The sequence below is a fragment of the Fringilla coelebs genome (assembly GCF_963513975.1).
Source record: "Fringilla coelebs genome assembly, chromosome: 5".
In the NCBI taxonomy this organism is placed as follows: domain Eukaryota; kingdom Metazoa; phylum Chordata; class Aves; order Passeriformes; family Fringillidae; genus Fringilla; species Fringilla coelebs.
The window spans coordinates 53,094,011-53,108,402 of record NC_140033.1 but is presented as its reverse complement, the minus strand read 5'-3'; the positions used below and the strand labels follow the sequence as shown (position 1 = coordinate 53,108,402).

At 44.2% G+C, this 14,392-nt stretch overlaps 1 protein-coding gene across 1 annotated transcript in view; it reads right to left on the bottom strand.

The window, feature by feature from the left end:
- Nucleotides 1-12,887, bottom strand: part of NUAK1 (NUAK family kinase 1) — a 46,945-nt gene extending 34,058 nt beyond the window's left edge. Inside the window, exon 1 of the mRNA XM_084205339.1 lies at nucleotides 12,536-12,887. Coding sequence (XP_084061465.1) covers nucleotides 12,536-12,835 — 300 coding nt within the window. The 5' untranslated portion in view covers nucleotides 12,836-12,887. The remainder of the gene's footprint in view (nucleotides 1-12,535) is intronic.
- Between the last annotated feature and the right edge of the window lie 1,505 nt (nucleotides 12,888-14,392).

Here is a 14,392-nt window from a genome sequence, read left to right as displayed (position 1 = left end):
ATTTTTAAGTGTGAAAAAAAAGCTGAATTTATAGACTTTAGTCTTTTTGATTTACATTGATGAACAAGGATTCATTGTGCAAACATGGTGGGACACAGAAATTATATGATGGAGGGTGCACAGATGTGTTTAAACAGCACAGTTGGAAGAGTTAATGACACGGAACTATCGAAGCACCTGTATCTAGTATACTTTCCTAAACTGATCTAAAGTGGATCAAAATATAAACACCACTTCCTGGTGGGAATCTAACAAACCATAAACCCATATCCTATCTGGAAAATACTCTTGAAATACAAAAAGATTGGCAATCACATATCAAAGCCTCACACAGATTATTTTGCTCCAGGGCTTACAGATCGCTTTGCAATATTAAATTTGTTTTTGTTAACACACTGCTTCAGTATTACATTGTTCTGCCTGGACATTACCTATTTAATGGTCCCTTCTGGGAACAGATTGTCTTAGAATTTATGATGGAATGTGGTGGAATTACTACAGTGGGAGGAAAGGAGTTTGCTAAGATTTCTTCCCCATTCATCTCTGATTTCTGAGAAATATTTACACCCCTGAAGGTAGAGGAACCTCCTGTTGTTCCCTTCTATTTATTGAAAGTAAATTACCAAGGCCACCCTAATGGCTCAGGAGAGAGAGTAAAAAAGGAAGAGGAACATTCTTGCTCCCTGCAGCCGGTTGGGCTTGGAATGGATGTGAGAGGATGAGGAATGAATTACACTTTCCTACAATTAAGTGGCTGGCAATTCTGCAGCCTTAAATGCATAATTCCAGCTCTCCCTGATAGAAGAGGAGTTCACAACTGCAGGCAGTTGTTCTAAGCAGTTATGCAGAGACATAACTTTGGAGGGGAAAAAGCACAATGCAATTATTTTTCAGGATGGAAAGCTTTGGCCTAAGAACTCCCCCAGACCCTGTGAGCTCCAGGACTGTTGCCTCCTTCTTCAACATGCACAAATAACTTTTTTGGCATCTGTTTTGGCTGGAGTCGGTTGAACAAGACAGAGTTAAAACTCATGTTTCTGGGATCCCCTTGCCAGAAGCTAAGCTGTTAGGTAGTGTAACAACAGCAGCCCAGGCTTCCCACTTCCCCCTGCCAAGTGACCTTCGCACACACTTGGACATACCCCCTTCCTCAGAGTGAGCAGCAATTCCCTTTCATGCTGCTCGGTCCAGAAACTCATCTCAGCAAATACCACAAATCATGTCAGACAAAGCAGGACTATTAAAGCAGTGCTGCACAATGTGAATTGCTGTCCACAAGGGATCGGACCAAGAGACTGCCTAACCCAATTTGTTTAACTTTTTAGTTAAACTATCCTGAAAGGGGAAGCTGCATTGCTGCTCTGGAAATTACAACTTTAATCTCACTTGAACCACGCATTCCTCAGTTAAACTGCAGAAATAATTTAAGAACCAACTCCCAAATAAGATATTTTTCTACATTTCCTAGAAATATATTATTTCCAATGCTGTGAAATAAAAGCAGACTTATTAATTTACCCAGGTTAAAGTTCTTCCAGTAGCCCTAATAAACTCTAATGTCAGGCTAATTAAATGCATTTCACCAGTTTTGCATATTTACATTGCTCAAAGCAACACCACACAACACCAGTGGAACACTGATTGTTTCCAACTCAGCCCCACAAACCATTTGCACATACTGCATTCACCCACGGCAGAAATCCATAGTGCTTCCCTGGACATAGAGCAAGCTTCAATTCCCCTCCTTGGGCATGCTTTAATACAGCTCTAAGGTGCCAGTTTTTACTGGGTTATTTAAATACCGTCTAGAGTTTTGCTGGGCAGATAAGAAGAATAACTTGGGTGTGCAGTAAAACAAAGATACAGCTGTTTGTGCCAAACATTCAGTTTATGGCAATACTTCATAGGAATTATTCCCCATAACAACTGAACTGTCATATCCTACAACTACATCCCAGGCAACCTCCCAGATGAACTCACTACGGCTGCTGTCTGATGTGCTCTACATACAAACATCCAGAACTAACCAGATGTTCTCTATGTAAAACATTTGGTTTGAAACATTCTTCTTTCCAAAAATCCATTACGTTTGTTTAATGGACTTGCACAGTTCAACTAAAATATCCTGGAGCAGACATTTGACTGCAACTCTACTCTGCAAGCCCCATCTGCAAAAATAAAAAAAGAGAAAGAAAGAAAAGGCAAATGAGAATGCTTTACATGATTTATGCTGTCTTTATGATCAGCCAGTTCATAAAATACAAGCTCTGCTCTACAGACAATAACACAAATCACTTTCAAGTGTATTGTTTAGTCCTTGCCTGTATTAAACAAATATTTCAATTGAAACAAAGGGCCGAACTCTACTCTTCAGCTTACAAGTGTTAACGCAACTGAGAGCAGCATTTTACCCACGTACATCACAGGGGATGCAGTTTTTTTGGTTTATGCTCTGAGTGAGTGAGTAATGACATCCAATAATGATAACCAGTTACATTCACAGTTGCAGAGTTTTCCTTTCATCCAAGAAAGGCTTGAAGGAGGTTGAAGTACAGCATGAAATCCTTCTCTCTGAGGAATTCCTTGTGAGCAATGCATAACCCAAAACGAGGCCTATCACAGGTTCTCTTAGACCACATCTACATAATAAAATGCCAGACAGAATGGAGGAATACTTTGTTTTACTGAAACAATGGTAGAAAACCCTCAAACTGTACACAAAAAAAACCCCTGTAGTTGAAAAGGATGGCCAGTCTCTGGCCTGGGTGCAGTGCACAGTCCAGCCTAAAGGCCCTCATTCCTCCCAGGCTGTGCTGACACGACGGCGACCACATTGTCTCAGGTGGTGATCAACAGTGATGAGCTGTCTCCAAGGCACAAGAGATGGTGGGCTTTTGAAAAATTGGCACCATCCCTTCAAAGTGTGACTGAAGCCGTGGAAGAGGACATTCATTTTAAGAGCCATTTTCCTTAGATGGTTATACCCACACAAGGAATGGCTCAGCACAGTGCTGGAGCTATGGTCGACCTCAGCTCTCTCCCCATGGCTCTACCACAGACTTTCTGGATGAACCTCAGGGAAACCACTCCTGGAAGCCCAAAGCATGACTGTAACAGCTGGCTCCTACAAGAATTGGAGCTTAAACCCACAGATCACCATTTAATTGTTTCACCCCATTTTGGTGCCCTGAAGCGAATAAAAACATGACAAAGGAAGTAGCATGAAGGATGCTATTGCTCATGTATAGTCCTGATTAAAAAGGTGTCTTCCCAAGAGGCCAATGCGAACATCTCTCAGTTACATCCCCACACAAGTCAGCTAAGCCTGCATTGCCTCCAGCAGGTATTTACAGGAATTTTCCAGGTTCCAGGCCACATGGCATTAGAGCACATACCAAATGGGAAGGCTGCACTCTCCCCTCTTCTCCTCTCAAAGGCTATTTTATTTCCTCACACCAAAACAACAGCCCTCACCTCTGCCCTGCAGAATCCACTGTGCCAGCTGTCCCCAGGCAGTTCCAGGCACCTTTTCTCCTCCTTCTTGAGCTGCACTCTGCTGGGGAAGCCAAAATGTTTGATTTGTGCAGAGTGGCAAAAATATGCAAATAAGTGACAGCTCTAACACGTGCCTTGGAAGCTATTTCTTTAACAAATGCTTTGCTGTCTCCCATTATCAGACTTGTGTGCAAAGGACTTAACTTTTTTTGTGTCGACAACAAAGCACCGTTTAACAAAAAGAAACATTTGCTTAGTTACCACACAGCTCAAAAAGGTATTTCTACCCCACACTTATTTGTGATTAAAAAAATATTCACACTTGTTTTTAAAGTAACACTTGTACCTCAAATAAAAGGAGGTATCTTTCACCATCAGGCATTTAATAGAGATTAGAAATACCATCAGAGATCAAATGCCTTATTGTGTACAGGAAACATGATATGAAGGCTGTGAGATCTCTATCAACAGCAGGACCCCAATTTTTCTGATCTACCAAGGAATACCTAAATTTAGTCCCTGAACTTAGTATCTTTTCACAGGAACAATAAATTATTATTTTTTTAAGCCTAATGTCCCTTAACTAGCATCTTTATTCTGAAGCAGTGCTGCTCAAGGCCAAACACACTGACTCAGCTCCACGGCCCAGCCAGACATTAAGATAATTGCAAGTCCCTCAAGCTGCCAGACCTCAGAACAAAGACACTGCTCCAGTCTTAAGTCGTCCCACATGTGGCTGCTACGCCAGAGTCGCCAAGGGGCTCTGGGATCCCCAGTGCTCCCCAGGAAGGTGCGGCAACGGGGGAAGCACAGCCTGCCAAACACCTCTGTGCTTCATCGCAGAGGTGCAGCAGACCCTCCCCATCACCAGGCTGGTATCTGAAGGACCCAGCAGCAAATGCTCTCAGGCACCATGCTGAAGATGTGGTGAGGTGAAGTGGGAAATGCTGACAGTGAAAAAAGAAGGCTGAGGAGGAATCCAGAAATTAACAGTTACATTAGGAGCATGTTAAGGTCAGCAATCTCAGCTGCAGTTTTCTTAATACTTATAAAAAACAACACCTGCATTTATTTCGTGATTTTCGCATTCACCTACAATTGGCCAGGGTGGTTTCACACAGGCCAGCCATGCTGACCCCTTGTCCCACAGCTGCTCTGTGACTGGGTTTTTTTCATGTGAAAGGAACCACCCATTAAAGTATTTTATTATCTCCTGCATTGGTAGGCATAGAGCCTGGAAAAGTCCATAGTTGAGCAAGACCCAGGACTTCCATCACATCATGGACCAATGGCAGCTTTAAGGACTGATGGCTCATAAATCATCAGAGCTAAGGAAGTTCCATCCATCTTTGCAGAGCTGAGGGGCACAATGAGCTTACACCATGCAATAGTTTAACAGACTGAATTGAGGATTGGCCCATGGTCTGTAGTTGAAAATAGAGAAATTACAGAGCTCAAATAACAGTACAAGAACCATGGAAAATCGAGGGATGGTTACAACCTTGCCCCCTCCATGCTTTGCAGCACACGGCAAAGGTTACAGGAGGGCCTCTACATCTACTCAACATCTGGCACTTTTGGTGCGGGTCCAGGATGTTTGAGGGTATGGCAGACACAGTACACACACGGAGTACCTCACCCAGCCTTCCAGTGTTCAAAGGTCTAGGATCCCCTAATTTATACAACGTACTATGCTGCCTGTGAAGACACAGTGATAAAATACATTCTGTTTAAAAGCAGATACTTCTCAAATCATAACTTGCAGATGCTCAAAGTCTTTCATGTGGGTAAGACAAATGAGAGCCACAGAGACTGATTTTGTAGCCAGGGAGTACAGGAAGCAACAGCAGGAGAACACTATTGAAAGCCTGGATACACTTATGGCTTTAATGAATTGGTCATCAAATATAAAAACACACATATGCAGTTTTTACCTTGCTTTGTAGTTTGCTCCCCGCCCTCCCCAGCTATTCCCCATATATCTAGCAAAGTGGAAATTACTTTGAGTTTAGTTTATTAAATGGACACACATGGTACTCAAATCTGCTGGAAGATATTTGAGGGAAACACTGACAAATATAATTTACATATTTAGTTGGAGACCTTTTTATCTGAGACATTTCCTCTGACATATCAACTATCCTAAGTACATCGACTCATCAGTGCTAATGACAAGAGGTTTTTCTATAAAGTGTCTGGTGCACATCTGGGCAATTTAGGGACAAATCCTAACTTATGGAGGAGGCAAGAAGGACATGCTCTTGTAGGTCAGAGAGTCCCACGCCAACGTGCCCATCACTGGTGGTGTGCAAATCGTCAACAGAGAACACACGAGATGGGCACTGGTTGCAGCCTCCAGCCTAACCCAGGTCAGGAGCTGCTAAGGCTCTGGCCAGCATACTAAGGAGCCACCAATGGCTTTTGCCATCCATGCTGTGAGCTCCTATCCCACCCCAAGCCTGGAGGCAAACCTGCACCTCTGGCTTCAGAGAATCGTTCAGAGCTGTGGCAGAAAACATTGTTTTGTCCCACTTTTTAGAGGAAAACATGCAAGACGTCAGTAAGGAGAACAGTGTCCTGCTGAGAGGAGCGCAGTTGCAAGCAAGAGGAGGTGCTTTGACATCAGCATCCCAGTTCATGTAGATAGACAGTACATTAGTGCATACAGGAGGGAGAGACTAGAACTAGGCAGATGCCCATGTCAAACCAAAGGTCATCAACCAGTTTCCAAATGCTTGGTATGCAGCTTTTGAAAATGTGTCCCATAGGCTCTACATTTGGATAATCATGGCTATACAGATGTTCACCTGCTGGTGTTCAGGGCTGATATATCCAGAGCTGGTTTTCAACCCACACATTTGTCGTTCTTCCTTGGCACAGCTGTGGCCACCATGTGCCTCCTCCCAGTTCCCCACTCCAGCAGAGACTCTCCAGTTACTTATTTACCAGACAAAACACAGACTAACTACAATTACAGTTCTGTAAAGAATAAACAATTGTTCACAAGAACTGCACATTCCAGTTTTATTCAACATGTATGACCCCGAACTACAATATATACAATAACTGTCTCCACATGTCAAATCCACACTGTGGTTCCTAAAAAAATAATAATAATTTTTAGAACACATGCCACTTAAAAATGCAGTACATTTTAGCAATATCTAATGAAAGACTTTGTACAAGCAATTTCCATTCTCTTGTGTTATCTAGCACGTGGTGCTGTGAAACCATTTGTAAAAACACTTAGACATTTTATAGTGTTTTTAGCTGAAAGCTGCATTAAAAACATTGGCTCAAATTCTGTTGTGAAATTTCACATGAAGAGGGAATCACACTATCTATGCATCAAGCCAAAATGTGCCCTGTTCATTAGTCTAACTTTCCCATATTAACCCTTCCAGAAAGGAATACACTGAGACACAGGGAAGTTAATTATCGGCCCAAAATTGCTCCATCCAATGCAGGAGAAAAAAATAAGACAACAGTCTCTTGGAAACTTTTAATTTCTTCACTTGTAAGGAAATACAACATCATTGAGAAAATATCACTTGATCTTTACTCAAAGCTCAAAGAACATGCTGTTCTTTAATTTAGTAAAAGACTTGACAAATGAATATATTCAGACCCCTTAATGGCTAGTCATTAATTCAGAATTTCATACCACTGACCCACACTTCCCTGAACAAATCCGCTTCTCCAACAGAAATTCTTAGTGCAGAAAACTAGTAATCTGTTCTAGTGCCTTTCTCCTGATGAACTTCATGCTGTAATCAGTTATTTCTGTCTGCACCCCTTAATGTTAAGGTCTTCTTTGGCATTTCAATTATCCAAGTGTTTATACGAAGACTGCAGCAATTTGATACAAGCAGGTAGTAACTCCTATGGTAATAAAGCCCACAATATGCACTGTGAATTACATTAGAATAATTCCAGTGGTATTCTTTCCATTTGCTGCTTTTTTTTAAACCACAATCTCGGAACACATCTAATAGTTAAGGGTGGAACAAATAACAAATTAACAGTAAAACTATTTTCAAGCCCATATACTCTTTCCAGCTTCTAGTCATTCCAGATCTAGAATTTCCATGCATGCAGAGGATGACCTGAGTTTCACTAACACGCCTTCAGCACCATGAAAACACTGTCCAGATTTAGTCACATTACGAGTCCCAAAAGGAACTCACAGGAAACATCTTAAATAAATAAATAAATAAATAAATAAATAAGTTTTAGGTTGCATGTTTTGCAAGAATCCCTTTTTGCCCTGAAGAACCTCTGACCCCATGTGAGTGTGGCAGGAGAGGTGCCCGCAGCAGCCACCACAGGCTGCACAGATCCTGCTGGCAGCTGCCAGCTTGGGAGCAGGGAGCAGAGCTGCACACCCTGCGCGGGTCATCGCGCTGGCACACACAACAAAGAGGGAGGCAGTGGAGGACAAAAGGGCCACGAATGGAGACCGAAGCTGGATGTCACACAAGGACAAAAGCCCCGGGTAAAGAGAGAGGCCAGGAGGCAGCACAGGCTGAGTGCTGCAAGAGGAAGGTGTCATCCACAGGACCCTGATGTCACATGTCTGGATAAATGAGCTACTTGGATGTGCACTCAAAACTAGCCGAAACTTCTGCTGATTTTGGCTTTAATTGGCAAGTTTTTCATTTCTCATGTATAAAATGGGGTAGTAATACAAGCTATTGTTACTATAATTGAAGTGTATTATTAGAGCTGTGGAAGGCACATTCACAAATCGGGAACCTGCTAAGCAAAGTACTGTACAGACACTTCACATCACATCAACATTGTGTAGATACTTATTCCTGTGTCTGCCACAAAGGAAGATGTCTTAGTAAGAGCAACAAAGAACCTCAAAAGAAATAAACAGATTCTGTGTCAGATTTGGACATTATCCTGCAGAAGATGCACACCAAGCAATCAAGATAAAATCAATACGAAGCAGTGACCCAAGTGCTAATTGAAGAAATTCTCAGGGGAAAAATGAAAATGTATTATTAAAGATAAAAAAAATCACATGCATCAGAGGGATACTCCCATTTTCTGTGATACTGGCAGCACAGGTGAGAGAACAAATGTTCTACCTGGCTTTCACTGTCCTCAGTGACCCACGAGCACACTTTTATCCTGTTATAAGGAACCCTTAAAAACCACACTCCAAAGAAAACAGTTGTGTGGCCAACAAGGCCTTAATTACTCACATGACAGAGCCATCATTGTTGATATTCACGTTTTGGTTTTGTCATGATATGGAAAAATACAATCAGCAAAGCAAAAATCCTCCTTTCACATAATCTGTTGCTGTTCCAGGTTTCAAAGACCCCATGCAACCCTTCAAACTCATCAAGAAGCAGACCTATCCCAAAGAAAAGATTTGCACTGAAGTTGTAAATAAAAAATTTGGTTGCTTTAAAGTTTGACAGTTTTTACAAGATTTTGATCCAGAAACCAATTTCACTAGGCAACATCCTACTACCTGCACTTATTATGTAAAAGAGATAAATAACACACGGCAGCCACCACACATAACATGCCTGTCCAAATATGCACTATGTGCTGGGCTGCTGCTTGTCATCAATTCCCAAAATAATTAACTTTCTGGAAGAACAGCTGGAGGAGAATAGTGCTTCCTCCACCTGCTGGTGAGGAGGAAGAAAAGATGTCATGGCTCAGGCAGAAAGAGGGAGATGAAGGAGGAGGGGAAGCAGGCTTCTGCAGCTACTCCCCATCACCTCCCAAGTGCAACCTAGGGAGAGAAAGGGAGACAAGCTTCCTGGCTTTTGCAAACAGCAAACAGAAAACACTTATCTGTTATCTAAATTTGCATTCTAATGACTATTTACTCAAAGAAGAATCCAGCAGCATTTCCCATCTTCATGCACCATGCACAGAATCAGCCAAAGGTGGTCAATACATACCTTAAATAAGGCTGAAATAAGCGTAACTGTGGATTTCTTGGCTAACAAACATTGAATACATAACACTAACAAAAGTTCTGTTCTTTGGTTTAACATGTGCAAGATGACAAGTGGAAAAAACACCCACAGAAACATGAGTGCTACTTCACAGTCTTGAGATATCATCTCTTCATCCTTACACTTGCTAACAGGTGCCTTAATTTAAAATGCTGTAAGTTACAACTGTGTATATGGAGACAGCACTAATGAAGAAACCTTGCTGGCAAAATTAGGCACCTCATATGTCATATACTGGGCAATATTTTAACTGCTCCATGCAGCTTGCAATACTGTCTGTAGTTACTGTGGTAACTAATGCACAAATTCGCCTAAGTTGTTTCCAATAACAAACCAAATGTATCATACAATCTACCCTGGAGCTTTATGGCAGGAAACTTTATGATCACGTCCCACTGCATTACAAGGAAAAACAACAAAGTTAAAGTTAAGAGGAATAACAATTTGAATAAACCTGTAACCTACTAACACGTGCCAAATACTGCTTTCATTTAAGTCAACAGAAATCCTGCTATTGATTTCCAATGGCATAGCATTAAAGCACATCTGCACTTTGCACTAAACTGTCTTCTCACCTTGGTTCTACTTTATTTACCCAAACCTGACAGTTTATTTCATTTCTGAGCTCTGTTTATACAGATGACAACAAATCCAAAGTATGTGCTTCATATTAAAAGCCTGGCTAATCATGCAAACCTCTTTATTGAATTCCATACAGCTAAAGAAATTCTTGACAGACAAGAGAAGTGGAAAGGCTAAACAGGAGAATTGCTTGAACAAGACTGATGAATGGGAACACAAGGTCCAGCTTTGCAATCTGTTACCATTCAGCTTCAAATACCTGCTTACCACTGAGTAAAGAAAGTGATGATCGGCTAAACCAGTAACAGAGTAGGAAGCAAACAGCTCAGACAAGAGCACCCTTAGGACTCTTGCTGCTGGATTGGCATCAGATGTGATGCAACAGACAGTGCCGGCCACATCGCATCCCCTACTGGACACGCCAGCATCTGGTCCAACCTGCTCATGGATAATGCAAACACTGCCCCTAATAAAACTGAAAAGAGGAAAGGGAAGAGAAAGAGGGGTGGAAAAAGCAAAGAAAAACTGCCCCTCTCTGATCAGTCATCTTATCTCACCCATGGAAAGGAACCAGTGTTCACAGTAATCAGTAACAGCCAGACAGGGGAACTGTCAGAAAACAAGAGGCGTTTTCCATTCACAGAGATCTGGCTGGATTCCTGATGACTAGCTTTTATTCTGCAAGCAGACAAACTGTGGATATTTTACATACACTCACAGATGTTACAGTTCAAATGGACACGTTACACCAGAGCTCGCCTGCAGACTAGTTAATAATTACGAAGTGCCACACGCCAAGGCTTGCATTACTCCAGTAAAAAATTCACACCCTGGTAAGGACTTGTTCAGCTTCTACATACCAGCTGATACAGCGAATGTTATATTTTTATTGCATTTAAAATTGCATAGGTATTCTGATTTTCACTCTCTCCATTTCAAGATGGCATTAGCCATATAAATTCAGTTCAGACCATAACATCAAAGCATCCTTTAACTGTGCAGCTGAAGAGCTTGACAGTTAGCAAAATATGGAAAGAACTAGCATGTTGTTAAGTTGGATGAGACACACATCTATCTACTCTACATCCCTTCCTCTGAGAGCTCTTTCCAAAGCCAAATCTCATGGTACATTGCTGCCACCCTTTTTTTGTTAATTTCTCAACTCCTTGAAAAGAGATGTTTTCAACTTATTTACTGCACTTTATAATGCAACTCAAAACTAATCTACTTTAAAAAATCCTAGTTAGCATATAACATAGCCCTGATGCTTTTGTTAGCCTGAAATCGTAAAACAGCCGGGACAGCAAACGTTAAAAATCATGGACGTAGAGTGAGCATGTGCAGAGATGTCCATCTCTGGCTTCTCTTTAGCCAGCCTCCAAATGAGCTAATAAAATGAAAGCATATATGATATGACGCTACAACTTGGCTGGAACTCTGATTTTCACTGTCGACACAAAGATATTCAGTTGCAAAGTGTTTCTTATTAAAGTCATAGCATCTGAAATTTCATTTTCTGTTTTACAGATCCTTCTGCCTCTGGGTGCATGCTGAGCTCCCCAGCAACCGAAAGGGAAAGGTAAATGTAACATCACCAGGGAAATGCCTCGCTTTTAGATGAAGTCTAGTGAAAACTCATATAGTGTACTTCACGACAAAGACTTCTGTAGAAAACCCCCTATTTCTTTATCACAACAATGCCCATCTCTATAGTTACATATTTCTGGGAAGGAAAAATGACAATAATTCTGACTAACGTGTACATTGCTTCAATTGCATTTCTGTGCCCGACTGGAGCGCTGCACCAGTGAGGAAATGCTGAAACTGAGTTATTGCTGGACAATCCCCTGGCTGCTTGAAGTCTCAAGCCAGCCGGCATCACAGAGCAGTGAAATGGATCATAAAAACCAATGGGGTGGGCTGCAGTCCCTGCAATTTTTTTAGGTGTCAGCAAAGTTCAGCTCACAAAAGTATGAGCGAATCATAGCATTTTCAACCAGAGAAGCAAACGTTTTCCCTTCTGACAGTACTTTGTGAGCAGTGCTGGTTAGCCAGGGGATATGACAGGTTTCCCCAAAACATGAATTTCCACTGGGCAAAAAACTATTCACAGTGGACGTGAGTGTGAAAAAAAAAAAAATCCGAAAAAAAAGTCACTCTAATTTTCCAATAATAACACATCCCTCCAAAATGTACCAATGCGCTACTACAGTGTCTCTACCAGCCCTCTCAGATGAAAGTCTCTCTGCAGGATTGGCACTCTGAACAAAGCCGCGGACCGCAGGCACGGGTGGGATGCTGAGCGGGTCCCCGCCTCGGCACCACTCGCCAGCCCCGTACACAGCACGGGGCTCCTAAGGGGATGCAACCAGCCGGCCCTGTTCCGAGATCGGCGTTGGAATATGATCTTATATATACCTGTATATATGAGTAAATATAAGAGGCAGAGAGAAGCCGCTCTGTTGCCTTACCACTCTGCCAGAGAACCTCTCGATGGCCCGCTTGACTTTGCCATAGGTGCCTTTGCCCAAGGTCTCCTGCAGCTCGTAGCGATGCTTCAGGTTGTGCTTGTGGTGATGCCGTTTCACTCCCTGCTGCTTCCTCGCCGCCGTTACCTCCGGGGACGGAGCCGCCCGGACCGGCTCCTCCATGGCCGCCGCCGCTGCCGCCTCGCCGCCGGGAGGGCCGGGGCCGCAGGAGGAGCAGCGGGGCTGCGTGAGGCTGGGGCTGGGACTGCTGCTGCCGCGGGCGGCCGCCTCGGCGCCCTCCATGCCCGGCGGCGGCGGGCGCGGTAAGAGCGCCCCGCCGGCCTCGCCGCCTCTGCCTCGGCCCCGCGCCCGCGCCGGCACCATGGGGCGCGGCGGGCGGGGCGGGCCGGGGGGCGGTGGCGGCGCCCCCGCTCTCCGCCCCTTCCCCGCCGCCCGCCCCGGCGGCGGCACAGGCGTGGGGCGGCCCCTTCGCCCGGCCCACCCCGCCCCGAGAGCCGCGAGTGGGGCGGGGGTGGCGGCGGTGAGGGTTGCTGCTGCGGCGCTGCTTTGTGCGCCGGGAGCACGGAGGATCCGCCGCGGCTCTCCCGGGCCGCTGGAAGGCGCCTGAGCGGGGCCGAGCCCCGGGCTGAGCCCCCGGGCCCCGCGGGGCCGCGCTGAGGCGAGGCGAACACCGGCCGCGGCCCCGCGGGTCTGGTGTGTGCACCTGCAGGGACCACGGGCAGGGGCTCGAGAAAGCCTACACCAAATACAGGTCTGGAAAGTTTTTCCAGAAAACCTCTAATTTTCCCCATTCACCAGGCGGGCGAGGGTTTCCTGTAGGGTTTCCATGTTGGTGGAGCTGGCAGAAAAACTCGGGCACACCCAGGTGCCGCCTGTCTTTGGCATGAGCAGGCAGTGTTTGCCTGCTCCACAAGGTTTTTGCCGGTGAGAAACCTTCCTGGGCCCAGTCCTGCTGTGGTTCACTCGTAAATCTGTGCCAAGAGCTGAGGAACACTTCGTGTCTGCTTTCGGGATCTTTGAAATACAAAGAACGTGTCGGTTTTACCCTTTCTTCATTTTAAAGTAAGGGTTATTTCTTTCAAAGACAGCTTGAAAACTTAAACCAACGCAGATATACAAATTTTACCAAGGTTAAGATGAATCAGACGTTCCCTTTAGAAAAGAAGCCATGCCCAAGTGCATGGCCAGAGAAGACAGATTGTCGCTTGTAGCAGAAATGGGAAATTTACATGGGGTGGAATCATTCTGGAATTCTCCACTATGGCCAGTTTTCTGGAACAAAACAAAGGCTTTCAAGTGCGAGCCCTAGTTGAGTGTCTCCTCCCCAATGACTGTTCTTAAGGCACAGATTACAGCTGGGGTTGTCTGCTCTGCAAAGATAACACACAGATTTTTTGAAACCTTGGCTTCCACTTTGTGGTCATAGCAATATCAAGACACAGAATTTCAGGAGTCAGTAGCCCCATCCCTCTGGTTTGCTGGAGGAGTGTTAGCACAGAAGCTGATCCATGTGCTCAGACAGTTTTACTGGCTGGCTCCTGCAAAGGCTCAGGTCTGTCAAAGGCAACTAACTCTGGGGTGTCAAGGTGATGGGGTGATACCCAGGCACTGGCTTTGGTGAGGATGCTTGTTTGGCTTCTCTAACTCACTGGGCCTGTGTGTAAAGCTGGATTTCTGCAAGGTTTCTTTCTGAGACCATGAACACTCTATCCTGAGGTTATGGCCTTAGCTTCTCTGACTTGAATTTGAAAACAGAAGTTTCTCTGTAATTACATCACTACACCTTCATTTTAGGATCAGCAAAAATGTCCAGCTGGCTCAAGGCAAATCTGCCTAGTG